At 41.6% G+C, this 27,510-nt stretch overlaps 3 protein-coding genes across 3 annotated transcripts; 2 read left to right on the top strand and 1 right to left on the bottom strand.

Annotated features, from left to right (window-relative positions):
* Positions 1–3,872: 3,872 nt before the first annotated feature.
* Positions 3,873–11,241, top strand: dhx32b (DEAH (Asp-Glu-Ala-His) box polypeptide 32b; the record flags this gene model as incomplete). Its single annotated transcript, XM_083987888.1, has 11 exons — positions 3,873–4,154; positions 4,280–4,473; positions 5,087–5,462; positions 6,221–6,460; positions 7,247–7,343; positions 7,426–7,575; positions 8,351–8,542; positions 8,636–8,776; positions 8,898–9,088; positions 10,218–10,408; positions 11,067–11,241. 11 exons carry the CDS (start codon positions 3,873–3,875, stop codon positions 11,239–11,241), a joined length of 2,229 nt encoding a protein of 742 aa, XP_083844014.1.
* Positions 11,242–12,040: 799 nt separating this feature from the next.
* On the bottom strand, positions 12,041–22,836 carry edrf1 (erythroid differentiation regulatory factor 1). Its single transcript, XM_083988417.1, has 25 exons — positions 22,363–22,836; positions 21,366–21,574; positions 20,534–20,600; positions 20,311–20,436; positions 20,010–20,134; positions 19,770–19,917; positions 19,099–19,194; positions 18,896–19,017; positions 18,695–18,806; positions 18,373–18,520; positions 18,173–18,284; positions 17,779–17,890; positions 17,130–17,417; positions 16,956–17,027; positions 16,709–16,856; positions 16,404–16,595; positions 15,954–16,154; positions 15,565–15,783; positions 14,790–15,016; positions 14,540–14,698; positions 14,215–14,364; positions 13,815–13,968; positions 13,288–13,403; positions 12,993–13,165; positions 12,041–12,916 (listed from the first exon to the last, which is right to left on the bottom strand). The coding sequence occupies exons 1-25, from the start codon at positions 22,459–22,461 to the stop codon at positions 12,754–12,756; spliced, it is 3,738 nt and encodes a 1,245-aa protein (XP_083844543.1). The 5' UTR covers positions 22,462–22,836; the 3' UTR covers positions 12,041–12,753.
* Positions 22,837–23,625: 789 nt separating this feature from the next.
* On the top strand, positions 23,626–25,606 carry LOC310997730 (autophagy-related protein 16-1; the record flags this gene model as incomplete). Its single annotated transcript, XM_083987520.1, has 6 exons — positions 23,626–23,849; positions 23,933–23,996; positions 24,106–24,190; positions 24,514–24,587; positions 25,157–25,408; positions 25,501–25,606. The coding sequence occupies exons 1-6, from the start codon at positions 23,762–23,764 to the stop codon at positions 25,604–25,606; spliced, it is 669 nt and encodes a 222-aa protein (XP_083843646.1). The 5' UTR covers positions 23,626–23,761.
* Between the last annotated feature and the right edge of the window lie 1,904 nt (positions 25,607–27,510).

The following is a 27,510-nucleotide window of genomic DNA, read 5'->3' as shown; positions in this document are numbered from 1 at the left end:
GCTCTTGACGTCGTGGACGAGTTGATCTCCCGTCAACGGATAGATACTTTATTAATTTGCACTAAACACTGGGACGTCTGTCAGACGCTGCGGACAGTTGGAAGCGTCGCAGAGTTTCTAGTGAAAGGGGGCTAACATCACACCTCAGTGTTAACGCCTCTAAAAGGTGCTTTGTTGTCCTCGCTCAGGTACCAATGAACTATTTATCTATTTAACTATTTAACTTCAGTATCACCAGTTTGTGCACAGAGCGCTCTGATGAAGGGCGACGTTCCCCACGGAGATGTTGAGAAACGAAAGAAACATGGTGTCATGTAGGATATTTCTTTTGCATTCTTTGGTGATTTTTATACTTTTTTCTCAAACAAAATGCTGAAATATATGAAGTTTTTTATAACCAGTCAAGTTGCTTGAATAATAGAAGTGCAAAAAGGTTGGTTTTTGGACTTAAATGCAGATAAAGGGAAATGGAGCACAACTCAGCAAGTTGTCAGTGTAGCTTGTGGCCCATAGAGCAGTGTTATTTATTCAGTTTTTCATATTTTTATGATGTATTCAATATCAAATACATCTTTTATATCCATGCGGTCATGGTGCTAAAAATAGACATTAATAAAACCCTTTGTTTTCTTGAACACAATGGAAAAAAAACAGCAGTTCCAGCAGTTTTCTAGATGCATCATCTAATTGCTAGTTGAACTCATATTAAAGCCTCAGACTCTGGTTTTATTGAGGGATCAATCAGATCAGCTCATTTTACAGTCTCACAGTCAGTCTCCTTCATTTCCTTATAAGTTCACTCTCACGGTGAAGTGCAAACAGGAAACGCTCTTTTCACACATTTCACACAGGCTCTGACACACTGCTCACGGCATGTGTTGGACGCTCCGGCGCGTTCTCTTCAATACTGGCAGACGCTGCACAGCCTCAACAGATCTGACAGACTGATTGTGTTCCAGAGAATTACACCAACACCAAATAATTCAACATTAACTCCGGTGTTTGTGTGTTTAACATTTACGCTCACTTTGTCCTTGAGTGTGCGAGCCAAGTTGGATGACTTCAGCGCTGTGAGCTTTCCAAGCTCCTCCCCCACCGTGTCCAACATGATGTTTTACCATATCTGTCCCGTGTTTTTTTTTTTTTTTTTTTTGTTCCAACCCATTACATTTTGATTTTGTATGGCTGCGTTATTCTTGAACTCTGATTATTCATGCGTCGTTCATTAGATTCAGAGCATGCTGTTGCACTTTGAGTTTGGCACTTTCCTTGATGTTATTTGTTGTTGACTTGCTGGTATAAGAGGAGGTTTGTTCAGCTGTTAAAATCCTCACAGTGCAGTTCTGTTCTTTTCCCTGTGACAGTGTTCACTTTGGATAATGCATTTTGAATTTGCAGTGTGTCCACTCAGCAGTGCTGGTCGTCTCACCACTGCAGAGCAATTGAAGTCAGTGAAGCCCTGCGTACCTGCGTTGATGCATTCGTGTACAGAAGTGTGCAAGTAATGCTTTCTTCTTTGTTTTGGAAGTGTTCACACGTCCAACGGTCAGAGCAGCTCTGCTCTCTGTTGGGAAATATTTGTTAGTGCTGTTGTGTCAGTTAGTCGTTAAATGTTTATGCCATTTGTAAATCCTAAATGTACTGTGTTTATTTGCATAACTGTAACATGTTTAAAAACCATTGTAAAGTGTAAATATTGTACGTCAGTAATCATTTCTCCTCTTTTTATGTTGTTTTTTTACAAGCACAGTAATTGAAGAACTGCTTTGAGGTCGTTCCCCACTCAACACGAGCTGGTGAAAACGTGATTTTGAACATTTGAACCTGTAACTCGTAGGCCAGAGACAAATGTTTCAGGATTTAAACTGAGAAGTTTGGTTGATGAAATTGGAGCCAAATAAAACTGCCTTTATGACTGTTTATAACATGTTGTTTTAATTTTTATTCTCACTCTGCTGAGCTTCGAAGCTTTGACCTGTTACATAAGGATGGAAGATGTCTTTATAACTTATTTTACTGTTGTTGTTTAAAGCTCAGTGTCAGTCAGCCGTCCTCATTACAGAGCCAACAAGAAGAAACTGTGATGAACCACGAGTCTGAACATTTCGGTAACATGAATATGTATCACAATTCTGCAGAGGAACAAAGAGCAATAACCCAACACTTATGAAGGTAATTGGGAAAATGACTTCTGACACGCAGCAGCCAATAAACAGTGGTTCTCTGTGTCAAGAAAAAACACTTCAGTGACTTCCTGTGTGACAGAGTCCCAGCAGTCTGCTGCCTCGCTCATCACTGCAGGTCTGCTCTGCTGGAGCAGAGTCCTGGTTGTTCAACACTGCCACCTGTCAAACAACACTGGTCATTACAAACACTAAAATACTGAATCCCCTCCCTCCTGTTTGACTGTTATGTTTGCTTCATGGATTTCTCAAGCCAGAGTCCTGATTAAGGATCAGCTCCCCAATTTAGACTATTACTGTGAAGGAATGTGAAAACAGAAAAAAAAAAAAAAAAGGCCCTGACCTATAAACTGAAGAACACAATCAAACCAAAAGTCTATATCAATAAATGAATAAAAAATACTAAAGTGTGTAAAGAAAACATTTCAACAAGCTGAAAGAAGAATATATTTATTTTAAGTCATGTAGTAATACCACACTGTAAAAAGTAAAAGCCCTCAAGTTAAAATCATCAGTAAACGTACAGTATGTAATTGTAATCATAGTATATCAAGTGGAAGTATGAAGCTGGAAAATGGCTGTGACTCCATTATTATGTCAGTATATCATTACTGCTGCAGCTGACCAATGTGGAACTAATTGTTCAACAATTTTAATTGAATAAATTTGCAATTTTCTTCATTAATCAATGGATTGCCTGGTTTGTAAGGATTAAAAGGGCCATGAGTTATACCCTCATCATAATTATCCAGTGACACCTTCACAATTCTTATTCATTATTTAAACAATGCTTAGATTAAGATTATTTAGAATTAATTAAAATCAGAAAACTTGAGATGTTTGACTTACTTAAAAAAAAAAATTAGCTGCCCCTTAACTATCTGTTAATTGGCCCTAAAAAATTAAGAAGTTGTAGTTTAAATTGTAAACGTGTAAGCATGTCATAAAAACTGACAGATAATTGTAGTAGAGTAAAAAAAAAAAAAAAAAAAGCTGCTCAGATCAGATATGAGGAAGTAGCCTATGTTCCTCTGCTCAGTTTATGATGTAAAGGAATTTAGCATTTATAAGCCACAAATGTCCAGCTCTTGTCAGGTATAAACACATAGAAGCTACAGTATAAGCCATTAAAAATTAAGAATAACAACAGATCACAGGCACACATTTCAAATATAGTTTTAATACGATTACCAAAGTTAATATGATTTTACATCCACCCCCAACCTCTATAGGTCTCCATGTTCTGGGCTTCTGGCTCACTCCTGTTTTGGATCGGGACATGAATTGCTCCTCTTTGTCGACCACTGAGATAATTAATTTTCTAAATGACTAAATTAAACCACAGTTGATATATAAATGCATTTTACACTATGTAAAGCTTGTGTTCTTTGCATGTGAGCCAGTTCTCTTTGTAAACACCAGACTCCTCTGAGTCCATGCCCATCCATCTTTGTTCTCACACCATTGTGTGTGTGTGTGTGTGTCATCTGGTGATGACCGCTCTTCTATGGGATTAATGGCCACATGACAACACTGGGCTGGCCGCCTAGTGAGCCTTTCATTTGGCTTCACTTGCAGAGGCGGTCTGTGTGCCGTCCAACAGTTTGCTGAGAGCTGGAGGTTTCCAAACTTCATTCCTGTGGATCTGTAAATGAAGTCTGAACGGGACAGACCGGGAGCTCAGCTGTAATGGCGCAGGACATGAGTAGTTCAACTGGAGAGGACTGTTTTGAGGGGAAATCTGCCCTTTGTTCAGACGCAGAAGCTTTGAGTCACGGGGACAAAGAGTATGATGACATTCTGGAGCTTAATCAGTTTGATGGACTGCCTTATTCCTCCAGGTTTTACAAGCTGCTGAAGGAGAGAAAAGAGCTGCCAGTGTGGAAAGCTAAGTGTGAATTCATGGACTCTTTGGCTAAAGGACAGTTTGTTGTAGTCAGTGGCTCTGCTAAAACTGGGAGAAGTTCTCAAGTGAGTACTGTGGCCATCTGATGCTCTGAGATTGCACATTTTCATTCATGCAACAGCAAAGTGAACTTATATCCAAGCCTCCTCTCTCTCACTGCCCACTTTCCCTTGCTCTTATTTTGAAACAGATCCCTCAGTGGTGTGCTGAGTTCTGCCTGTCAGTCCAGTTTCAGCACGGCATGGTGGTTTGTACTCAGATCCACGCCCAGCAGGCTGTTGATCTCGCCCTGAGGGTTGCTGATGAGATGGATGTCAACATCGGCCATGAGGTTGGGTACAGCATCCCCCTGGACACCTGCTGCACTGGAGACACAGTCCTACGGTACGTTAGAGCAGCAACAGCTCCACGACTATACCTTCAAATATAAAAGTGTACCCTTTCTTTCTGATACTTTCCCCCCTTCTTGCTGAGTTACAACAATGCACAGTGACGACATGCACCGCTAAATCACCCCGCCTTTTCTCACCCCCAAGAGAGCAGTGAACAAAAGACCTGAGGGATGGAGAGGAGAGGGAGGGGGGCTCTTTTCAGGGGCTCCACAGCTGCCTGGCTTCTCCATGTGCCCATATGTCACACTCCCTCATGTGGGTCCCTTGTAAGTCAGCTGGGGGAAAAAAAGAGAAAGTCAGCACATTGAGGGGAGGGGGACAAGATAAACAGGCAGCCGGTGAGTAGGAAAGCATCCACTCCCCAGACTAATTACCAGAGTAAATTACACTAATGGGGGCAAAGCTGAAGTGTAGACAAAGTGGCTTTCATTAAGATGCCATTCTGAGGTATGCTGAAAGGATTTCCAGGATCCACTGCCGCAGCCTAGAGGCTTAGAATTAAATAAACCTGATGATTTATTTCAGGGTTTTATGAATTTGAATGCAGTGTCTGTCAGGAAAGTCTCTTCAGGCTCCTTCCTAACGCTTTCCTCTCTTGGCCACAGGTACTGCACCGATGACATGCTGCTGAGAGAGATGATGTCGGACCCTCTGCTCGAGCGCTACAGCGTGGTGGTGGTGGACCAGGTCCACCAGAGGACCGTGGCCACCGACGTCCTGCAGGGCCTGCTGAAGGACATCGCCCTGCAGAGGCCGGAGCTCCGCGTGGTTCTCCTCAGCTCGGCCCAGCCCGGCGCCAAGCAGCTGACTCACTTCACCGGGTCGCCTCTACCTCTGATTCACCTGGAGAGCCCCGGGGCCAGGGAGGTGGTGCACAGCAGCACGGGCGAGGGCTACTTCTGCTCGGCTCTCCGTCTGCTGCTGGAGATCCACCACTCCGAGGAGGAAGGAGATGTGGTTGTGTTCCTTGTGACGACACAGGTATAAAGCAGCACAACACACACACAAACTGCTGGAAATAACAGTCTGTGAATATGTTGTAGTCTCACTCCCCTCTTCTTCGGATACTGTCAGATCTGCTTTAATTCTGTCAAATCTGATTTTTGAACTGAGTTTCGATGGCACTGGATGTAACATCAATGGGCTATAGAAACCTGAGTTCTAATTGTGTGACCCAAATATAATATGTGACACGTATTGACATCATGATATGTAAATACTACGTACCACTGCTGACCTAGGGAGCTGTCTTATATTGTTGTGTTGTGTATCTGTTTGTATTTCTTTGTGTTTTATGTTGTATTTGAACATGGATTGTATTGTATGGGACATAAATTGCATTGGTACATTGTAAATATGTTGTATGGACCCCAGGAAGAATAGTTTTGGCATTTCTTTCTTTCTTTTTTTGGTTTATTCCATTCATGGTATACATTCTTCACAAGGTTGCACAAAATTACATAATGTACACATTGTCACCATGAATGAAAAGGAGCAGGATGAAGAAAACTTATAGTACCTGCCCCTCTCTGTTGTTCTAATTACATTGGCTTACTTCAACACCAATATTATACCCTATTTCAAAATATTAAAGATGATGAAACATAGTTGTGACAAGAAAACAAACAAAACACCACTCGTCTATCTATCTTTTTCTCTTTCTCCATAGCTAATGGGGATCCAAATCAATCAATCAATTCTTCTTCTTCTTCTTCTTCCTCTTCTCCTCTCTCCACCAGGAGATAGATCTGGCCCATGACATCCTGCAGCATGAGGCTCACAGCTTGCCCGCTGCTCTGGGTGAGCTCCTGCCTGTTGCTGTGCACCCTGGTCAGTCCGGGAATCTCCCCGTCTCCCCAGGAGAAGAGGAGACGAGCAGGACCCGCAGAGTATTCATCACATCCAGTCCGAACGAGGACTTCTTCTGGGCTGTTCGCTCCATCAGCTTTGTCATTGATGCCGGCCTTGAGAGGAGATATGTGAGTAAGACTTCGAGTAATTACTTAAAGACCTCATAAACTTTTTAAAGTAGGGCTCCAGGGTTATATATCATACTGCTATAGCAGCAGAAGTAGGTGCCTTTAGCATCCCTCGAGGATGTAGAGGATTCATATGTTGCCACTTTAACCATCACGATGGTATGAATTGGTTATGTTTTATGTATTTTGTTGTCTATAACAAGAATCACATAGCAGTGTATTGTCATGGGTAAATAATTCAGCTTACCTCACAAACTGCTGCCTGGAAACCAAAATGTTCTTCAAAGTTTCACTCTACAGTCTGAAATGTTTCTGTGCCATACACCATTAAACATCTACGTATAAATCAAGTTTTAGGTGCCTTCTAATTTGAAAATGTGTTAAATTACGGCCCTGAGTAGATTTGTGTATACGTTCAGTAAATATAATATTGAGATGGTAGATGATCAATGATGGAAGAAGTAGCCAGATAGTTAAATGAGAAACTTGAGTAAAAGCCAGTACCAATACCAGGAAGTCCCACATGAAATAAATGGATAAAAATGAACAAAAAAGTAAAAGAAGTTTAACAATGTAAAGTTACTGAAAGTTAAAGTACTTATCCTGCAGAAAATGCTATGTATTGTAAGTATAATGCAAGTGTGTATTCATTTAGCCAGTGGAGGAAGAGTTATTGTTTCCTTAATTGATTCTCTGAAATATAATGAAGTGATTAATGATATGTGTTTACATTTAGCTTCTGAACAGTTGTTTATTCATAGTCAACACACTGTGATTGTGTTGCAGGTTTACAACCCCAGGATCAGGACTAACTCGATCATCATTCAGCCAATCAGCTCAGTTCAGGCGGAGAGTCGGCGGCGGCTGGCGACAGGTGCAACAGGTGAGAAGCTGTGAATCTCTGGCTGCCATCTTGTCCTAAAATGAACATTAAAAAATAAAAAAAGGCTCTTTCTTTGCTGCAGGCAAGTGTTTCTGTCTGTACCCGGAGGACAGACAGCTTCCTGCCGAGTTGCGACCGCACATCGTGGAGTCTGACATCACTTCCACCGTGCTCTTCCTGAAGAGGATGGAGATCGCAGGGCTGGGACACTGCGACTTCATCGACAGGCCAGGTGAGATTTACATTAATGAGAGAAATGGTGTTGAGCCTCGTTTGTTCCCTGAGCCTCACGTCCTCTGTGGTGATGATAATATGAATTTTGGGTTGAGCTGGTTCAGTCCCGTTCCCCTTTTGTTCCAGCAGACAGGAACTTTTTTTTATTTTTATTGGGGGGCAGTGATCCATGCCTCAGCTGAACTGACAGCTCCTGTTCTGCGAGCATCCTTTCAGAGCTGACCTGCTTCCGTGTGGCTTTTGTTCCTCCGGATTTATTCACCCCCACTCCAACAACAAACACACAAACACACTGAGCCTCCCATTAGTTGATTAGAGCGCAGACAAACTAGTAGCTGCTGTGTGATAATAGAGAGCATCTATTATTTCCTCCTGCTCTGTGTCTGCTCTCTTTCTGAAAAACATCTCTTTTCATCCACCGTGATGTTCATCAAAAACATGTTTGTGGCAAAGACGGAGCACAAAATCTCCTGTGCAGCTCCCACAGACTTCACGGTGCATAGTGATGCATGGCAGCAGATATTGGTGAGGATTATAACATCCTAATCTGCTGAGTCTTTTCGCTGCCCAGCAGGGTGCCAGTATACTCTATATGGATTGTCCCAGTGGATCAGCACTTTGGATTACAGCACACAAATAATCCACAACAGTTTCTGGATGTAATTAATAATCTCAGTTTAGATAGTGGGAAATCAAAAAGGACATGTTGGTTTTCTGGTTTTTACCTCCGTTTGTTTTGGTGTATAATCCAAAAACCCCTCTCTACCCCCCAGATCCTGGAGGATTGATGCAGGCGTTGGAGGAGCTGGACTACTTGGCAGCTCTGGATAATGACGGCAACCTGTCTGAGATGGGCATCATCATGTCCGAGTTCCCCTTGGAGCCGCAGATGGCCAAGACTCTGCTCACCTCCTGTGAGTTCGACTGTGTCAGCGAGGTGGTCATCATCGCTGCCATGCTAACAGGTAACACACACTGGAAACATAACATGTTATCCAAAAAAAAGGAAAACAGTAAATTCTGATCATTACATTTGTCCTGTGTAATATTTATTTCAGCACCAACGTGCTTCGTGGTTCCCCCTGTGGACCTGAAGCTGGAGGCCACCCAGTGCCACATGAAGTTCCAGCACCCAGAGGGAGACCACTTCACCCTCATCAATATCTACAAGGCTTTTAAACAGTGTCAGCAGGACCCATGTGAGTTCAGAGAGAATAAAAACAGGCTTATTGACCTTAAAATGTGTATTTATAGCAAACAGTTCTTATCTTTTAATAGAAATATCTATTATCTAATACATCTCTTTTACCTCAACATTAGACTGTGTGGTAGAGAAGTGGTGTAAGGATTTCTACCTGAACCACACTTCTCTACTGATGGCTGACGCTCTTCACACCGAGCTCACCGACACCCTGAAGAGGATCGAGCTTCCCGTCTCGGTGCCGGCCTTCGGGTCCCGAAGCAACACCTTGAACATCAGGAGAGCCCTGCTGGCAGGTTTCTTCATGCAGGTCGGATAACACGACTTGACACGCAGCAAAACACCACACGACAAAAACACACTAGATCAGCAGGAGAGATTATCAGCTTAACGTCGTCAATTTACATCAAACACACGCAGCAGAAATGAGCCATGATCTTGATTAAATGTTAATGTATTAGAGATGATTAAAATATGTAGAATCAACAACAATTAGTTTGTGTTATTACTAATATTAATAATGAATATTGGGAAAGTTACACAGCCTAATACTTAGATTTATCACTTAGCCATGATTGTGATATTTACTGATACTGATATTTACTCTTATTATGTCAGTTCAACTCTTTTCAGTGCTTATGGAAACAAAGACATTTCAGTTGTTCACAATACACACTTGAACTCCCTTTTGCTTTTTTTATCCTGCAACTGACATTTCACCTGTTCCACTTCCACTTTAACTCACCGTTCAGCTGCTTCCATATCTTACTCCTTAGCAGACTTTTCATCTTGCTTTTATCTGTTGTTCTTGAACTAACACTTAAACTCAATTAACCTCTTTCTATACAGCAGAGATTTCAGCTCCTTTTTATGTTTACACACCAACTGACATTTAATTGTCTACCAGGACCCTTGTGTCAGACCTTCACACAGCAGCACACAAATAAACAAAAATGTCTTCTGACTTTCTCACAACTTTCACGGTTAAAATTCACAATTTTCTGTTTTTACATTTCTGCAAACACTCATTTTAGTCAATACAGATGAATCACCTCTAATTCCTTTTAGGGCCTCTCCTATTTCACCTGAAACTTCCTGTTCAGTTTTGTAAATTGTACATTTCAATTAACACTTCAACGGCTTTCAGTGCTTGACGTTTTGCTGAATCCTCTCACACTCGTTACGGCACTTAAAGTTCACGACACTTTAAATCAGCACATCTTTCAGCACTTCAGCTTCCTTCAGTATTTATATTTTCACAGCCCTTTATTGTTTAATCTCCTTTGTTTCCTGAGGCAAAAACCCTAAGTATGACTTGACAGATGCATTTTTGATGCTCGTCGTGTCTGCTCCTGTTCATTTAAAATGTCTCCTTAGGCAGTGACTGCTTTTCCTTTGTTGAAATCCACCTGACTGTGTCTGGCTGTGTTTCGGCTCAGGTGGCTCGGGATGTGGATGGATCAGGGAACTACTTCATTTTGACCCATAAGCATGTGGCACAGATCCATCCTCTGTCTGGCTACGGAGCCAAGAGCCCTAAGCTGGGCCTGCCAGAGTGGGTGCTGTTCCATGAGCACTCCTTCTCCGAGGACAACTGTCTCCGCACCGTCACCCACGTAACGCCCGAGGAGTGAGTCTCAGCCTTGTTAACATTATATTCATTTCAAAGTGTGCACTTGTCTTGCATCCACATCACTGAATCTGTCAATCGTAAATCTGTTAATCATAAACAAGGCTGCATTGTCTTGTTTTTTTTTTTGAAGAACCACCACCAAGTAGACCACCCTCATGTCTTCGTGTCTGAGAGGCTTAAAACTAATCAAACACATTCCCTTCCTCTTGTGGACCAGATGTAAAGCTCCAGTTCAGCATTAGACTAGCAGCAGCGCTGGTTGTGAGGGAGGAGGGAGGGGGGGTATCATAATCCTGTTCTCTAGTATTTGCTGGTTTCAGAGGGGATTATGGATTGAGCAGATGCCTGGGAATGTGGAGCTGCACAGGAAAAGAGAAACCCTGCAGCCTTTGTCATGCTCCCTTAGCCTTCACATCCTGAAATCAAATGTGTGCATCAGTTCATTGCAGCTCAAATTATGTGAGGACCACATGCACTGTGAGACTCCTCTCCAGCATTAGTGGGTGCCATGCACAACTAACTTTGACTGAGGACAAGTTTTTGCGAATCGAAATATAATGTGCATCAGTTACATTACACAAAAATTGAACCAAAATGAGACTGAATGAACATTTCATCACTTCAGTGGTTTTCCTAACACTGTTTTCTTGTTCAGGTTCACTCAGATGGCGCCACAGTATTTCTTCTACAACCTACCACCAAGTGAGAGTAAAGACATCCTCCAAAACATTTTGAACCACAGAGCGTCTCATTACCAAGAGGAGACGCCTGCCGCCTCCCAACAGGAACCTCAAGAGGATCAGACCAATGACCGCTGTGTCATACAGTGACTGATTGACAGTGAAATAAGCAGTATAACTAGTAAGGACTTATTATTGCACTATATTGTACAGAATCATATTGTTTGGGTAGTTGTTGTTGTTGTTGCATAGTCGTTCCTTATTTCCATCACATCAAGTTCTGGCTTTTTCTTTGATAGTTAGTTACACAACAGTTTCAATGTGGTATTATTTATATTTGTACTTCATCCTCTTATTCAACAGAACAATCTGGTAACTTAATTGCTAAGAATAATTTTTCCCAGATTTTAAAGAGTCTAATTAAATTCTTTATCCGACTACAGTGAGATTTACGATGTAATAATTCTGCGGCTTCGCCTCCCTGCTCCTCCTTTTCACCTCAGTCACTGTCCGACAGCCAGTCACGCTCAGCACCGAGGGTCCAGCCTGATTAATGAGGTGCAGGGACAGTTTGCCCCCCCTCCTCCTCCTCCCTCCCTCCCACCCTCTCCCCTGCTGCTCCATCTGGTGTGGATACAGCTCAGTAACAGCCGGGTGACCCAGTTCACTGACACTGCATTAAAAACATCATGTCGCCTCTTCAGCGACTGGGGCTGAACGGTGCAGCTCGAGTCAGTGCCAGAGGGGACGGTGTCGCCTGCGCCACTAAAAATCAGTCACTCTGAATTACCTTGTTGAAGGTGAAGCAGCTGTGCACAGTGCATCATTAAAAGGTGTGGATAAATACACTATTTTAGCTCAAACTTCCACTAAAGGTTAATCTGATGCGTCATATTAGCCCAAGGTGATGAGACAGAATATCTACAGAAACAGTGTTTAAAATTGAAAAAGCTTTTATTTTCATGTCACAGCAAACCATGCTGATATAAACTCACATTTATAGATACAGCAATGTGAACAAACTAGCCTTTGAGTTTGCATTGAATGTTGCCAAACTATTGCACAATGTTGTTTTGGAAAGCAAATAACGCATTTGAGCTTATTTCAACTCGTCTTCAGTCACACTTCAAATCTGTTCTATTCACAGCATCATTGGTATTAGTGAATCAAAAGTCAAAAATACCAATTATATTAAAGTTTTCTGAGCCCGTGCTAAACGATTCATCACTTTTCAAGCCTTCCTCTGTGTAGAGGTTCATTGTGATTGTGAAATTGTTCTTATTATGGTGTGTTTTTGCACAACAACAAATCCCACACAGAGGAGCTTTATCTTATGACCCATAAGTGCTCAAACCATAAGAAAATTAAATAAAATCTTTTTGAATTTACAACAAAAATGTACAATTCAAAACCTGTGTTGCAAATGTTAGAAAAAGATGGGTTTGTTTTCAAGGCGCAGGAGGTGAATAGTAGCTTCGACGTTGTAATTCAGAGTGAGACAAGTGTCGCCTGAGGATGTGCCTGTTAATAATAATGATGTCTGTAAAGTCTCTGTTTTCTGTCACGGCATCTTTGAGAAAACAGTTGTCAAGTCTTCCCCCAGAATGATGCAGCTTCGATGTCCGTGCGGAGTCTAAAGTCTTGTTGTGTTTAATGTCAATATCATGAATGAGCACCTGTGTCGTCACTTCCTGTTTGCGGGGTGAGCTGCTGCAGGAGCTCGACGTAGAGCGTGACGCGGCTGAGGAGCGGCGCGTTCTTCTCGGCTCGCAGCAGCTTGGAGTAGACGTTCTTGTAGGTTTTCAGCAGCTCCTCGTCCTTATTGCTGCAAAAAAAAAAAAAATATTAGAGAGACATTCACGATCAGATGAACACTGCAGGTTTAAGAGACTCTTGCTCACCTTGGTTTCCGTTTCATGGTCGTCATCAGTTTGATGAGCTGCAGCAGCAGGAAAGAGAAACTTGGCTCAAACACGCCAATTAACTTCATCACTTCCTGGAGGTTCGGTCCTGAGGCGGGACCGCCGGTCACATCAGGAGCCTCTGCAGGTCCCGCAGGGTTCGGTTCACTCGGCTATAGCAGGAGAAAATGAAAGGAGACGATGTTGTAGGTGATGGTGTGTGATCGAGGACAAAAGCTCTATGAAGATGAACGAGCCAGGGAGAGTATTTCCCACCGGCTGCTCTGAAACCGACCTCTGCCTGCTCCTCCTGCAGCTCCTTGTGAATCAGCGTGAAAGCGTGGCGAGTCTCTGTCATGATCTCCAGAGCACCGGTCAGGCTCTTCAGCTTAGCTGCGCTGCTGCTCTGACCTGTGGAGACACAGGAGGAAACATTAAATTCAGTCTTTCTCTAGTGCCAACTCTAAACACTGCTGACTGCCTACAGGAGGGAGGCTCATATTTTCTTCTCTGTGGAACTGGTGATGCTACAGAGACAAAAAAAAATTGCTGAAGCTTCTGTTTATTGAAGTTTATTGAAGCTTGAGATTTGTAAAAAAAGTCTGTACCCGACTGAAAGAGGATTGTGTGAAACATGATTTAATATATTTGCTTTTTGTAATTAAAACTATTTGTATACAGAATCTAGGATTTCCTGCTTTATATCTTAAAATGTTTTGTTACGTTTTGAGGTTGTTGGACTGGATGAAATACTTCATGTTGTGTGTTTGTTTGGTGTTGGTTTTGTTAATAAAAAAAGAAAAAAACAAACAAGTTTCTCACCTGCCATAGTGAACTCAGCGAAGGCCACCCTCTCCAGCAGCGTGCGGAGCAGCTCACAGGGCGCATCTTTGAGGCTGAGGAATAAACAAACAGCTTTGCTGTAGTGAAGCTCTGCCAGGCTCCGATGCTGCTTCCTCAAGTGTTCATCCCCCACCTGTCACACGATTAGAGCCAGAGGCACAGACATCATTCAGTGTGTATTATACTGTGGTAAGTATAAAACACAGACTCTGACTCTGTTCCAGTTAGTCCGTGCTTTCTTTTCCTCACAGAAAGTAACACATTTTTCTTTTAGCATAAACAAAAACAACTCTATTAACTCTTATTAGCTCTAAAAGCAAAAAATATAGGAAAAAAAAGAAAGATTTTCTATTAAGGAGAATTTGACATGACTTCCCACCTGGTTGCGGAAGCAGCTGTGATACATGGAGGCCAGGCGGTGGTGGATGGTGGCAGCTCTGTACTGGTAGAGCGGCTGACGAGCCGACTCAGTCGTGAGGTCACAGTACTTGAGGGACTTCATCATCGCCTCCGTCACCTCCCTCTCAATCTGAAAAAACACCCACAAGACCAATGATTATATGTTTGATCATGAGTCATATTCATCTGTGAAACAGGGACCTTTTGAAGATGTAAATGTTTTTACAGCTCTTTGAAATGAGCCATTTGGAGAGGGGCAAAGGTTAAGATCATCGTCATCATTTAAATGTGTCGAACTAAAGCACCTGCTCCTGGGCCTTCCTGGACAGCGGGGCGTAGTCCTGCAGGAGTGTAGCCAGGGTGAAATAGGTCGTGGACAGCTCCCAGTTTACACTGTCCCACACTGCTGGGTGGCTCCCTCTGCTCGCCAGTGACTTCATCGCCCGCAGGTAGTAGTCGATAGCCTGGGTTGGAATTAGTTGGAAATCATTAAGAGCATCTAACTGTAGAGAGATCAGTGTGGATTTAAGATGTAAAAGGTTTTTGACACGGCACCTTGTTGTAGTAGAGAGCTTCCTCAGGTGAGAACTCCCCTCTGCTGTGGTCGGCTGAGATGGCGCAGTGGGCCTGAGCGCAGATTCTCATCAGCCTGCCAGTGTTGCACAGCAGCAGAGCTGTGTTGGTGCTGTCCTCGATGGCTTCAAAGTCCTTCATGCCCTTCTCAAAGAAGGCAAAACTCTTTTTCCACATCTCCTGCTCTGCTACAGATACGGACTTCTTTACTGCAGGAGGAGGAGGAGGAAAAGCTCAGTGAGACACAGGTGAGAGATCAAACCAGTTTTTAAAAGGGAACTACGCAAGTCTGGTCGCTTTTACTCTTGTTTGCTAACCCTCCTCCTGGCCATGTGCATTCGTTTACAACAAAGCCGACAAGAAATCAATGAATAGAGTGGTACATAATGTTATATATCATACACGATGTTACCATGTGTATATTTGTGGAGTATTATCTGTCATAAACAAGAGATTATGGGTTACGGAGCGCATTTGTGTCGTGGTGCACAGTTCGAGAGCGGGGACACCGGGGCAGCGGCACTGATCTTGCACAGTTGTTTTTCAGCCACAAGACGCTAGGTGGACGGCAGAGAGCCTCCGTTCTCCCTGTAACAAGTTACATGTCATTTAGTACTGTAAACCATCACAATTACTCCAGAGCTGTTTAATTAAGGTAAAAATGTAGCATAGTTAAGTATAAAAATCCTGCATAGTTCCACTTTAAATGATATTGGTCAGTACAGCTGTTAGAGTTGCAGCTGTTATCCATCATTACCTTCCTTCTCAGTCTGCACGGCCGCGGCCTGGTTCATGTAGTACACTCCCATCTCGTTGCGGATGTTTCCCAGTCGTTTGAGCACCTGAGCCAGCTGATCCGAGGCCTGGTCTTTCAAAGCCTCAGATTCGAGCAGCTCGAACGCTGCCTCGTAGCACTTACTGCTAACAAACAGCTGGTACTCTGGGTCCATTGCCAGGTCTGTTGCCATATTAAAGGCTGGTGGATGCAGAGTAAAAGGATTGTGAATGATCAATAAGTGAATACAACTTGAACAGAAAAAAAAGAATACATCAGATATCAGACCAGGCCTTTAAAATGTTGGCCAACGCCACTGGGCCACCGTGTGCCTTCAGATTTTGCATGACTGTGTGTGTTCGGTGACTGACCCTGGCAGCTGCTCTCTCTGTGCAGGCTGTGCAGGATCTCCTGGTCCTCTTTGGTCTGGTAGCTGTATTCCTCCAGGTAAGCTGCTCTGTTGTTGGCATTCTGGGCCAACATCAGCTGGATGTCCCCACAGAGAGACAGGCACTGGCTGTGAAAGTGCAACACCTGTGGGTGCAGTGTACCGCTCACTGAGCAATAGGCATCTGGAGGAAACAGCAGGAGAGGAGGGGAAGGAGAAAGACAAACAAATGCTAAGTTATTATAGTGCTTCACAAAACTGCAATGGGCATTAAGTTTAAATGTTATAATAATAGCAGCCATATAATACAGGATTTTTAGAGCAATCATAAGTATTATAATAAAAAATGTGAATGAATAAAGAAATACATATCAAAATGAAGTGTTACAATAACATAACTTTTGCAAAGTTTAGAGTTAATTGACGATGTTACCGTAGCACTGCAGAGACAGCTTGATGTAGCGCAGGGCTCGCCCATACTTCAGCAAGTTAGTGGCTGCATCAGACAGGACGTAGTAGGCCTTGGAGGCTTTGAGGAAGAGCTGCAGCTTCATATGGTGCTGCCACGACCCGGGGATCATCCCTGAACGTGTCGGGTGCTTCTGGTCGGCTTGCAAGGGGCCCGCTAGCGACATGCACATATATGGTTGTAAAATGATGTAAGTCCCTGCTCATTAGAAAAAACAAATCTCACTTTGTTATGTCAGTTATCCTTTGTAAGAAGGACTGCAGACTGACCTCTTTCCAGAAGAAGAGAGAGGCCTTTCTCGGCCGTGCAGCCTCCGATAGCACTTCTGTCCTCATATTTGAGAGGTATGGGTGTGTTGGGATCTGCAGCCGGGAGATCACTCTCCTTCTTTACGCTGCCATCCACCGCCTTCAGGCCCTGTGTTGTGTATCATTACAATTATTAACTGTTAAGTGACAAACTCTGCATCGTCAGCAGTGAATGTACGCTAAGCACAGACGTCATGTCGAGACTCACTTTCAGGGCGTAGCACAGGACGTGTCTGCATCTCTCCTCTTTGTCTTGAGAGACAGGGAAAGCACAACTTGGCTGCAGAGATTTAAAAAAAGAAGAAGGGAAGATAGTCTTTATTGTATCGTTTAACACACTCCACTCTCTCCTATTAGGTCTCTGTGGAGGAGACGCACTCACTCTGATCTGGTAAGTGGATTTGTATTTCTCTGGCACCGACAGCTCCCCTACGGAGCGGATCACGGCCACGGCTTTGCTGTCGTCCTGCGGGCTGGAGCAGTTACTGTAGGAGCTGCTGTCGTCGCTGTCCTCCGTCAGCTCCTCCTCCTCCTCCTCCTCCTCGTCCTCCACCTCGTCGCTGTAGCTGTCCTCTGAGCCACCGGCGCGGAGCGACTCCCCTCCATCTTCTTCAGGGGGCTCGTCGAGCTGGAACAGCTCTGACAGCATGTAGTGGGCCGAGGCGATGATCTGAAGAGACACGAGATAGAAGGGATCAGGAGCGCAGTCGGGTTCAATCACATCTCAACTGCAACTTTCTCAGATTTAGTAGAGTGATATCACTTTTGTACTTTCTCCGGTGTCCAAACATAAATCAAAAATATCACTCTTATTTTACGATAAGTTGTAAAGTAAGAGTATAATCGTATAATATTACTGTAATATTATATTATTGAACCATATTTTAATTAGACTACACTCATCGTGGTTTATGATGTTAAATTTAGTACGGGAAAGAACTATTCTCTCCCCTTTTTAGCATCTATCATTTTACCTAGAAGCAGCGTCAGTGTTTAAATCCAGTCTAGACTGGCTCAGTACTTCTCGTTACCTGCGGATGTCTCTCCTGATCCAGAAGTTTGACACAGTTCAAGAGCAGAGTTCTGATTGTGCCGTAGTGTTTTCTGTTCTGCCTCGCCTTCAGCATCAGGTTGCTGGCCACTCTGTATCACAAAATAGAAAACAGTTGTCAGATTTAAGCAAACTTTATAAAAACTGAGGAAGGTGCTGAGCTGGAAACAACCTATTTAAATGTTTATATTAATATTTCAAAATTTAAATTATTTAAAATGCTAGGTGTTCAGATTTTACAAACCCTTTAAGAGCCTTAATCAAAGTCTGCAAGTTCATAAAAATACATATAGTATAATACTGTGTATTAAGTCAGAAGTTAATCATCCTGAAATGTAATGACTAAACGATAGTACAAATCTTCAGATACTTACTTGTAGAGTAATACTGCTACAGGAAGAGTGAAGGGATTCTGACATTTCTCTTCTTCAGCCTCCTCACACAGAGTAGTTAGATCATAAAGCTTCACAATGTCGCTCCCACTCGCTGCAGGGTCAAGAAAAACAATTAGAAACCATGGAGACAGGTGCTCACATTAGCATACAGCACAAAGAACGAATAAGCCATCTCCCACCTTTGAAAAGCCAGTAGGTGTGACCCTCTTTGGTGCAGTTGGACTTCAGGAAGGAAAGGATGTTTTGGGCAATGTCTTTCACTACCCTTGTGGAGAAAGTGGAGTTCTCCAGATGAGGAATGTCCTCTGTCTTTATCATCTCGTATTTCTGCAGGAAAAACCACAAAATGTATCACCTCATTTGAAAAGGTGAAGGCTAAAAATCTGTGACAGTAAAACATTTTCACTGCCATTATAAATGACATTTTATACTATGAAAATGAACTATGGCGATAATCACATGGACGATAATGATACTGGACAAAAGCCAGAGGCAATTCACCTGAACTATGCCATTAACGTGAAAGCACATGACCAGTTCTGGGACATTGCACATGAGATTGTCGAGCCAGTAGTCGATACCTGTCAGAATGTTGATTGGTTTATTATTGTCCCTGAAAAACACAGAGGGAGGGCAGGTATAAGAGACGGTAAATCAGCATTAATTCAAGATCTGGGGTGAGGGCAGATGGATTCTTCTAACCTGAGTCTCAGACTGACGGCAGGATAGCGACCACCTCCAAAAATAGGCATGTTGGACCCGACCAACATGTGGATATCCTCGAACGTCCACATGATGTTTCGCAGAAAGTCGTTTCTTAAACCCTGATGAGCAAGTATATATTGGAAACAGGTGTCACATACAGTATAGGCCTATCATTGGAAGAAAGTAAAAAGTTGTATTACCTGGCTGTTCTCCCCTTCGTTGAACAGTGTAGGGAGGTTCTGCTCTTTGGGGACGGACGTCACCTGACCCAGGGCAAACGTACTGTCCATACTTTCCTATATATTTTTAAGGAGCAATACAGTCAGTGTAAGCAGTGCAAACTAAGGCCTCTACATACTGCAAGTCCTGCAGCCACGAAGAGATACTTTCAATCTAGAAATGCTGGTTATAAAATTACTGTAACATTTTGTCCCATTGAATATGAAGGGATAGTTCCTAATAAAGATTACAATCACCTAATTTCTAAGGATCTCCATATCTCCATTTCAATGCAAATTGGTCTGTTTCATAAAAAAAGTAGATAAGTGCCCTAGGGCAAACATATCGCCCATTTCCTTTTTATACGTTTCTTTATTTTTTGCTCATTTTATTGACATTTTCTGGACACTTTGGACATTTTACTTATTCTCTTGGAGATTTTTCTGCCGTTAATTGATATTTATCTGGCATTTTATTGATCATCTGACATTTAAATATGTTTTCTGAGATTTTCTTAATCATCTATTTCAGTCATCACATTAATATAATTAATATACCTACAGTACATACTGTAGATATACAGTAATAACGTTTGAAGTGTGGGACATTTTTCTGACATTTTCTGAATTTTATCATTATTGTTGCTTTTAACCTGCTTGGGAGCATCTGATTCTTCGGTGTCAGACGGTGTGCTGGTGAAGGTCGTGGGCCACGAAGAACTGAACTCCTCTGCCCCGTTCTCCTCCTCCCCTTCAGGACGGTTGTCTGGTACAGGCTCTGCAGCCCCATCACCATTTATACTGCAGGAAACAAAGAGATAGAACTAAAGTGGTGACAGATGGTAAACTCCACTCGTTCCTCTCCACTACTCAATTAACACCAGTTAACTCACCTGTAGTAGAGGAACTTTGACAGGATTGCTTTCTGATACCAGTGCTCTTTACTCTTCTTTTTCCTCTGCCATTTCTGATCAATTAGCCGCTGGTAAAACTCTTTTAGCCATGTCCAATCTCCTGTCTACAAAACATGAGAATGACATTTTTAAAAACATGGCGCTGCAACGCTTGTTAGGAAATAGAAACGGTCTTTTTTCTTTTTTAAATACTTTATTCATTTTCAGATCATATCAAGGTAAATAACACCCTGCACTATTACCTCTAGAAACTGTCTTTGACTTTAAAAGTAAAAAATACCTGAGAAGACCTCATGAAGAGCTCTTGAATATCCAGCTCATCCAGAAGTAAAGTCCTCCCTACGCGGTGAACAGCCATACTGACGTGGGACTTGCTGTAGGGAATTTTCAAAAGCTTCTTGATGTTCTGAATTGGACAGAAAACAATATTCAAGTTCAGCTGTGTGAGCTTGTTTGGGCACCAAAGAAAGAAATGTTTGCCTTGTTGCCACAGCTCCACAAACCTCTGAGTCTGACACCACGTCAACATCATCCCCGATGCAATCAATGAAGTCATAGGCCATCCCAAAACTACAAAAGACGGACAGGAAGTTAATCACATCGGTGGATTAGTGTCAGGCTGATTAAAGATTTAATAGTGTCCGTATTCATTATTTACCCACTGATAAGCACAATATTAATCCACTCAATTGAGGATTATCAACACTTTATGCAGCCAGAAGTTATCCAGTGTGTCTCGTCAGTGTCTACACCGCATTATTATGTTGAGTACATTCTGACCAACAGGGGCCATCTGCCAGCAGGTTTCCACAATTAAGCAGAGCACAGTGCGTGACGCTTTCAGCCTCCAATACAAACTGTGACTTGTACTCAACAGGCGTCAACAGTAAATCACATTTGAAAAAAATCTAACCAAATATTTAATTTAATGCTTATTGAAATAAATGGGATGGACAAAATGTCACGATCAAAAATTACCATATGGTTGAATATCTCTCTGCTCATCTCTCAAACTGTTTCACTAAAAACTAAATAGGAATCATTATGTTATATTGTGTGGCTGGTGCATTAGACTGCAACAGTTTTAGTTGGGTGTATCTAATAAGCTGTCAACAATGACAGTGCTTTGAATCAAAGTACCTGACACAAGTAGAGAAATGTGGTTAAATTAAAGATCAATTAAGCCACCAACACTGGAGACAGACAGTAGTTTTTCTCAAAATCCAAATTGAATATGATTGGTAAATAAATAAAATCTATTGGTAACTGCAGCACTCAATGTCTAATGTGTGGTTGTAGTAGGTTGTAGTAATACTATTGCTCATGACATTATACCTGGAGAAAGGTTTGCTCTTGCTGCTGGACCCTAAGATTGTGGTGCCTGCACTGCCCAGCTGGGAGTTTTCTCTCAGCCAGTTAGCAGGAGGCAGCTTCAGGTCCGTCTTCTCCTGCAGTAAGGCATAGCTGGGAGGAGGCGGGGCGGCCGAGTACTTGACCACAGCACGGCTCTTAATTTCAGTGTTGCCCGAGCATACGGTTGAGTCCTACAAAATAATAAACAAAAGCATTGATTACATCATAAGTTAGTGAGGATGGCCAGAGGACACTGACTGAGGTGTAAATTAGCCAGTGGTAAAACCCTTTTAGCCACGTCCAATCTCCTGTCTACAAAACATGAGAAAGACATTTTTTTTTAAAACATGGCACTGCCCTTGTAAGGAAATAGAAACTATCTTTTTTTTTTTTACTTTATTTATTCATTTTCAGATGTACAAAATATAACATCCAGGTAAATAACATCCCACACTATAAGCCCTAGACCAGAGGACACTGACTGTAGCACCTGTCCCAGTAAAGTAATATAAGATGTATAGGACTGTATGATAACTGATTGTTTATTTAAAAAGTAAATACAAAAACCCTAAACTGTTTATCACAGAAACGAATATGTGCATTCACGTATTGAGATGAAAGTACCAATAAAATTCTGACATTTTTTCCAATAAAAAATTACTTCAATGATAAATCAGAATAGTTTACTTATTGGATAGTTAGATATCTCTATAGAAATCCTTCATAATGAAACTGCCACATATAGAGTGGTCAAAAAGTGAATGCAGCTCTATTTCTGTATAAGCCTTCACTTGATAAACAGATAAGTTACTGCAGGTGGCAGTGACGTGACTGCTATCATGTAAATATAGGTATGACAACATCCACCACTGTAGTTTACTAGCGTCTACACAGAGGCAGTTTAGTTTATCCTGTTTAGATAATAAAACAAAAAACAATGTTTACATCCTTTTTACATCTGCTCGGCCTCGTTACTTACATGCTTGCTGTTGTCACCTGTGCAGGTAGGGCCACTGATCTCTTCCTTTACATTGTCCAAGGGGTTCCCAGGCTCTCTGTCCCCAGCTGATGCGCTCATACTGGACGCAGGACCAGCAAATATTGGCGACGTCTCAACGACTAAACCACCCAGCCATTGGGCCTGGACAACGTATATACATTAGCCAGATAACAGCCCGAGATATGTCTGTTAGATCGGTAAAGTTTGAGATGTCTCTGGTTAGCTGCGTTAGCTTTAAAGGCTAGCTCCTCCAGCTGACTCACAACAGAGCTGCAAATTAAAGTGTTAGTGACGCGACACCGCTGTCAAATTAACGCCAAACACTCACACAAGAAGTCGTCGTTTCTCTGTTAGTTTCGGTTGTGTTAAGCTTTTAGTTTACTCGGTTAATAACTCTGTAGCTCCTCTTTCCATCAGTGTGTTGTCAGAGCACACGTTTAGTGCCAGTGATGAGACAGCAACAACTTCCGGTTCCCACTCCAAAACCAGCCGCTCTCTCTTATTTCAACTATCGTAAAAACGCCGTATTTCAGAATTATTTTTATAAACGACGGACTTTGATCGGTAAAGTGGTGATATGAGCGTATTTCCTTAGCGTTTGTGAAAGCAGGTTTTTATGTTCGAGCGACTTATTGAGAAAATAAGTATGAACCGGAAGTACTTTTTAGAGCTGTCAACTGCTCTTTCTAGAAGAATTGAGCACATTCTGCACTGGTGTATTTTATTTTGAAATTTAGCGTTTAGCGTTAATATCATAATAAATGGTTCATATTTCTGTTGTTCTCCCTTTTTTTCCTATTACTTTCTGTTTTCCAGATTTTTTTTTAACCCTACTACACTTATTTGGCAACCTTTATTACTGTGCAGATTCAATTAATTAAAGTTAGCCTCATTGCAATTGGATGTTACACACATACCGTAGGTCGAATGCAATAATCGCTACAATCTTGAAATATTGTCCGATTAGAAGTTCTGATATATTTAATTAGAAGTTGAAGTTAGTACTTTATGTTATTTATTATGTTTAAGCTACTTATATTGGGCTTTCACTGTGGTGTTGCTGTTTTAAGTAAAAAGTAAATCAATATATTTTATTTTAATTATTACATAATGAGACAGGAGTACGATCATGAGGTAAGACCACAGGTTGTATCCAGCAGGGGTCTGTCAGCTGCCTGCTGACCAATCATGGAGGAGGGGCTGTGAAACTTCGCTGCAGGCCACTCATTCCTCAGCTGATGGCTTCGTGGAAACAATCAATTCGCCTCTGACCTCGTCAGTGTGATATCTGTTGTGAAGTGAGAGCTGAAAACAACAAAAGCTGCTACCTGCTGCGTTTTGAGGACCCTAAACCCCTAAAAGTTTAGTGTTTACTACAATGGGAAGCTGGAAGAATCACGTGCGTGCTGGACTGCAGCAGAGAGACCAAGCGGAGAAACTTCCCTATGTTGGCGTCTTTACAAGCTGTAAGATGAATATTTTACTGGATCAGCTTTTGGAGTGATGATATTTTCCAAGTCCCTAAGGACTTTTGTCTGTTTTCTGTCAGTGTCTCAGCTGGAGGAACGTTTTGAAGTTCGCAAACAAATCTTGGAGGATGTTCAGACTAAGAGGTCAGAAATACACTGGATTTAATTTAACCCACATTTGACCTTTGTGTCTGTCTGAATTTATAATGCCTGACTTGTTTATTTGAAATCCCTACACTGTTTTCATTGTCAGTTTGGAAAGAGGCGGGGTTGAATTTGGAAAAAACACCAGACTTATTCAACTCCAGCTGAGAGAGAGTGAACACCTGGCAGAAAAGGTGGGTTAATTGAGAATAATAATGAGACACCATAACATCAGCCTCCAGCTATAGCAAATCAGTTTCAACCATTATTTAAATATAAGCAGCACCATGTTGGGAAATATATTTTATATAAACCTCAGGCATACATCTGTTCATTAGAAAATGCATTAATAGATAGCTGTGGGTGCTTTAACCTTGTAAAATAATCATCAGACTATGGAAGTCAAGAAGTTAGATCACAAGCAGGAACAAACTGGCCTAGATTGATCCTTCTTTAATTTGTGAGCAGGTGTCGACCTTTGACCTTTATGCAATCCTCCCATTCCTTGTCCCCACAGCTTTCTCAGACTGTTTCTGACCTGACCACCGTCCTGTATCTGAAAGAGGCTGAACTGCAGCACTGGGAGTCACGGTAATTTCAGGTTTTCAGATGTATTCTCTGCTTTTTACCAAGTAGAAGTGGGTCCTGATTATCCCAAGTAAAAAATTGTCTTCTATTCTCAAAGATTCTCCTCAGAAACAAATGTAAGAAAAGCAGCTGCATCTTATAATCAGGTTTGTCCTCTATATGGGAACAATGAAATATAATATTCAGCCTCCTTCTCTAACCCTGTCATTTTTATACTGTCCCTTACCTTCTAGACACAAATCATGTTGAAGAAATGCAGACAAATTTGAAAGAAAACCTTCCCATAATCACTTTATAAGTTATCAAGTAAATGTGATTGTTAAAATGGTTACTTTGGGTATTATGTCCAGGAACAACATGAGTTGATGAACTATGAAACTACCATCTAGTGTTGCATTCAAGTCCATTCCTGCATTAATGGCACAAGTTGTACAATGGTACAGTACCAGTGCAACACATTGATGGACAGGAATAAATCAGTTTGCTGTATGAACACTGGAAACTGTGAAGTGACAATACCACAGGGTGATCAAGCTAAACTAAATTACCATTTCATTACTTGGCAATTTCAGTGTGTCCCGGTTCCGTCAAGAGGCGCTCACTCTGGCTAAAGGAAGTAAAACCCTAAAGACGACCCTTTCAGAGTTTGAGTTTACCGTAGAGTGTCAGTCCAAAGAGCTGGGAGCCCTGCGAACAGAGCAGAAGCAGCTGAAGGAAGCGTTGGCACAGGCCTGGAGAGAGAAGGAGGAACTCCTGCAGCGATGGATGGAGGAGAAGAGGGAGGAGGCAGATAGGTTAAATAAGTACAACGACACACAGGAAAGGTAAGAAAAGTGAGATGAATAACAACTTGCTCATTTTTAACGCCGACATAAGCACAATTTTAAGAGTTTGTGATGTGACTGCTTTTCATCAGGTGGCAACGTCTGGCCAAACAGCTGAAGAAGCACCTTCATAGGGAGACGGGAAAACAGTGTGCTCCCATAACGGACTCCTGGAGTAAGGCTCAACTTTCTCTTTGAAATATTAATGCTTAATCCAAGTAAATGGCTGTCTTTTAATTTAATGACATTACTTCACCTCACATGGATCCTTCATCAATCAACCTTTTTAGATAAAGAGGGTGTAGTTGATGAGGTCAAGAGAAAAATGTCCTTTTAACAGTAAATTGATAACATGACCAACAAAGCACTAATAGCACTGATGAAGAACCATTAAGCTTTCATTAAATCCCACTACTATAACCATACCATACAAGAGAAAGTGTCAAAAGTAAGAGTACATCCTTGGCTCATTGTTACTTGTTGCAGCTCGTTGAGTTTGTAATTATTTTATATGAAGCTGCAAATAATGACTAGTTTTTATAATGGATTAAAATGCTAATTCCTGATTAATCAATTGACTGACAGATTTTTTAAATTCAAGACAATAACAGGGAAAGCACATGACACATCTTCCAGAGCACAATACAACAGACATCTGTATCTGTCAAACATTTGCAGTTGTTAAAATAATAACAAGTATCTATTTGTGCAAAGTGGCTTAAAACAGTTATCTAACAATCTGCTTTCTGTCGGCTTGTTGTTGTTATTGTTGTAGTAAGGCAGTTGAAATTACAACAAAGTGTCATATATAAAGAAAGAAAATCCTCAAGCACAGTACTGCAAATTTATACTTAAATACAACCTACTTTAGTAATGTACTTAGAAATATTCCAACATTAACAGAACAATACTAGAAGTCACCTCAAACCCAATCCCCATAATAACCCAGTGAATTTAATAATCATTCCCAATAACCAATTTCAGTCATAATAGTAATCCAGTTACAACAAGGCTTTGTTATTTATAACTTCAACTTGGGGAAATAAAGAAATAAAGTGGAACAGTTGACCCTTGTCAGGATCGTGCACAGAAGGATTGTATGGTAATCTCATCTGGGTACTGAATGCAGCCTGAAACATGTTATTCAGCTTTTTTTTTCATGCTCATCTTGTCCTCAGGGAACAATAGCACAACAGATACACACCAGGGGCACTCGGGCCACAACAAAATCTCTGCTGTGGCAAATGTCTGAAATTCCCATGGGATCCTGCAGACAAGATTTCCTCAGTGCTTGTTGTTGGAAAAACAAATTTTCCACACAGGATGTGAACTGATACCAGGGGCTACCTCTTTGCAACCAGAAGTGTGAGGTGACACAACTTATTATTAGTGTCCTTTTTTTCCCCAAAGCTTGTTTTAAAGATCTAAGATATTGTTCCTTTTACATTCACCTTCACCCTAACTAAAGTTCCCCATTTTGTTAAATTAGGACTGTTCTGATTAACAGTTAACAGATTAGTCTGTTGTGTTCCCACTTTTAACTCTGTTGATCTACACAAAAAATAATGTGAATAATTTTTACTTGTATCAAAAAATGTATTTGTATTTTAAAGCTTATGTTATGTCTTATATTTTAAATACCATCTCTTATTAAAAATGGAGAAACCAAACTGTATTCTTTATTTAGCTTATGTATTATTGCATGAACATTGTTGTGAAAAATAAAGTCAGTGATGTCTTGTTTTTAACTGAATTGTCTCTGTAGCTTTGTTCTCAGTTGCTGAGCTGCTGGATAAATAATTTCCCCACATTTGAGGAAATCCATAATCTAATATTCAATAATCATGCTTTTGAGATTATTATAATTTTTTTGATTGTTTGTGTCTCAAATATTTCAAATGTGTTTTTGTCACAATTCCAGTTCCACATCTCCATGGCAAATTGAGCTCAGATTTCAGGTCACTTGTTTATAGCACGTTGCCATAGGCACCAGTGTTTGTGTTAACCTAGTTGTTAAGTTGGACTGAGCGTGTGTGTGTGTGTGTGGTGGTGTGTTGGTGAAAGCCCTCAGTGGACTCAACATTATCTCAAATTGTGTTAAA

The sequence above is a fragment of the Trachurus trachurus genome (assembly GCF_905171665.1).
Source record: "Trachurus trachurus genome assembly, chromosome: 15".
In the NCBI taxonomy this organism is placed as follows: domain Eukaryota; kingdom Metazoa; phylum Chordata; class Actinopteri; order Carangiformes; family Carangidae; genus Trachurus; species Trachurus trachurus.
The sequence above is the reverse complement of the archived record's forward strand: the minus strand, read 5'-3'. Positions and strand labels throughout refer to the sequence as shown.